This window comes from Austrofundulus limnaeus, unplaced genomic scaffold (assembly GCF_001266775.1).
Source record: "Austrofundulus limnaeus strain Quisiro unplaced genomic scaffold, Austrofundulus_limnaeus-1.0 Scaffold1025, whole genome shotgun sequence".
NCBI lineage: Eukaryota > Metazoa > Chordata > Actinopteri > Cyprinodontiformes > Rivulidae > Austrofundulus > Austrofundulus limnaeus.
The window spans coordinates 29,579-32,332 of record NW_013953427.1 but is presented as its reverse complement, the minus strand read 5'-3'; the positions used below and the strand labels follow the sequence as shown (position 1 = coordinate 32,332).

General features: G+C 38.0%; 1 protein-coding gene across 1 annotated transcript in view; it reads left to right on the top strand.

The window, feature by feature from the left end:
- lgmn (legumain) overlaps positions 1-2,754 on the top strand; it is a gene marked incomplete at its 5' end in the record, with an annotated part of 39,982 nt that overhangs the window by 11,340 nt on the left and 25,888 nt on the right. Inside the window, 2 exon segments of the mRNA XM_014030246.1 lie at positions 889-951; positions 1,104-1,170. Coding sequence (XP_013885700.1) covers positions 889-951; positions 1,104-1,170 — 130 coding nt within the window.

Below are 2,754 nucleotides of genomic sequence, written 5' to 3'. Positions count from 1 at the left end.
CTACGTCCAACCACACACACATCTCTACATCCAACCACACACACATCTGTCCAACCACACACACATCTCTACATCCAACCACACACACATCTCTACAACCAACCACACACATCTCTACATCCAACCACACACACATCTCTACAACCAACCACACACATCTCTACATCCAACCACACACACATCTCTACAACCAACCACACACACATCTCTACAACCAACCACACACACATCTCTACGACCAACCACACACACATCTCTACAACCAACCACACACAACTCTACATCCAACCACACACACCTCTACAACCAACCACACACACATCTCTACAACCAACCACACACAACTCTACATCCAACCAAACACACAATTCACGTCCAACCACACAAACAACTCTACATCCAACAACACACAGAACTCCACATCCAACCACACACACAACTCTACATCCAACCACACACAACTCTACATCCAACCAAACACACAATTCACGTCCAACCACACAAACAACTCTACATCCAACGACACACAGAACTCCACATCCAACCACACACAGCTCTACATCCAATCACACACACACAACTCCACATCCAATCACACACACATCTACGTCCAACCAAACACACAACTCTACATCCAACCATACAGAACTCTACATCCAACCACACACAGAACTCCACATCCAACCACACACAGTACTCCACATCCAACCACACACAGAACTCTACATCCAACCGCACACACATTACATCTAACCAAACACACAACTCCAAATCCAACCAAACACACAACTGTACATCYAACCACACACAACTCTACATCTAACCACAAACAACTCTACATCGTCAGATGTGTAGATGTTGCAGAATGAGTTCTCTTCTCTTTTGCAGCTTCATGTTGAAGATCTCCAGGAAACAATTACATATATGCACCAAAACAAGAAGTACAAGAAGGTGAGAGACAACAAAATTTATATTTTTCTAAATACTCTGGGCAGTAAAAAGTTGAGTGCTTTAGTTTCAGTCAGGTGATGATGGAGCTGTACCGGAATAATGAATGGTGACACCTTTTTTTGTCCACTTCTCCCTCCACCACACTCACACAGATGGTGTTCTACATTGAAGCATGTGAGTCTGGGTCAATGATGAGCAATCTGCCTGATAATGTTGACGGTAAGTTAACTTAATATCAGTGGAAACACTTTTCAAACTATAAACAAGAAAAAGTTATTTTAAAAAGTGATGAAGTGATGAAACATCTCATCTCATCATATTTTACTTTTTAGTCACTTAGTTCAGTGTAAGGGAAGTTTCAGATAGGTAAAATGTCAGTATTTTTTATAAGGTGCACAGTGTACAATTTTGTCTATTTTTGGTTAGTTTCATATCCTTTTTTATATTCCAGACTAGACTGAGGTTATAACTGTGGCTTTGGTCTTCATTATATCTTTCCAGTTGTGCGTTTAGCATTATGGCTTGTGACGCTTTGCGAGTACAGTCATGTGATAAACAGTGCCTGACTGTCATAGGACACGAGTCAGGTCTCTGCTTTATTACTTTCTGACCAAAGGTTGATTTAATTCAGTGGTTCTCTAACTTTTTATGCTGTGCCACACTTTGAAGAGAGAAATAGATTAAACCCTGATGCTAACTCAGCATTCACAATGTTCAGATGAGTCAGAACTACTGGTATTAAAAATATGTAAAGAACATATACAAAAAAACTCAAGACTTAGAAAATTGAGTAATAGCTGAGTCTGCATTCATGTTGTTGTTTCCTAGTTTTTATTTTGCGTGTATGTTTTTTACATTTCATAGTTTTTATTTTATGTGTATGTTTTTTACATTTCATAGTTTTTATTTTACGTGTATGTTTTTTACATTTCATAGTTTTTATTTTGCGTGTATGTTTTTTTACATTTCATAGTTTTTATTTTGCGTGTATGTTTTTTTTTACATTTCAGCTACTTCTGAATCAAAATGTTAAATTTGTTCAGGAGATGTTGTTATGACTGGTAGTTTTTGTAACTTCTTTACCTTTCTAAATATTAAGGTCTTTTTATTTTTAAAAAATGCTAGTGTTAGTAATACTTTAAATTTAAAACAGTTTGTTTTTTCTTACTATCTCTGGCCCACATTAGCGCGAAGACCCAACATGAGTGAACAGGGTTGTTACAACTTTTTAAGTCTGAATATCAAATGATCAAGGGCCTCATGTATAAACGGTATACACATAAGAAATGTGTGGCGCAATACTTTATGCTTGACTCAGAATGTATAAAAATGAGCGTGGTGTGAAAGTGTGCGTAAACGTATGTATGCAAACTTTTTACCTGCCGTGTGAAGTTTTGCAGTTGATAGTTTTAACCCGAAGTCCTGAATCTGATCTGAATACACAGAAATATGGTTCCATTCTGTTGTCTGGATGTAAAGAGCCCCTGAACATGGTGTTAGTTTTTTTAGTTTGAGCTCTTATTGTTTAAGCCTGAACTATGAAACTGGACTTCATTTAACCTCAGACAAGAAAACTGAGTAGCCTGAAAAATGATCAAAACAACCTCAGTCCATTGTAAACTCCACTGAGTCCGCACTGAGACCACGGGCCTGCGAGGCTCACACACAGCTGAGGAGAATAAAATATGTGAATTGTCTAAGAAACATTTTAATTCTCGTTGAGAAAAAAAACTTTGTCAGTTCAGCAGATTAATTCAGAACACCTCGCCTGTGATGATTCCCCAGTTTGGCAAGATGCAGACG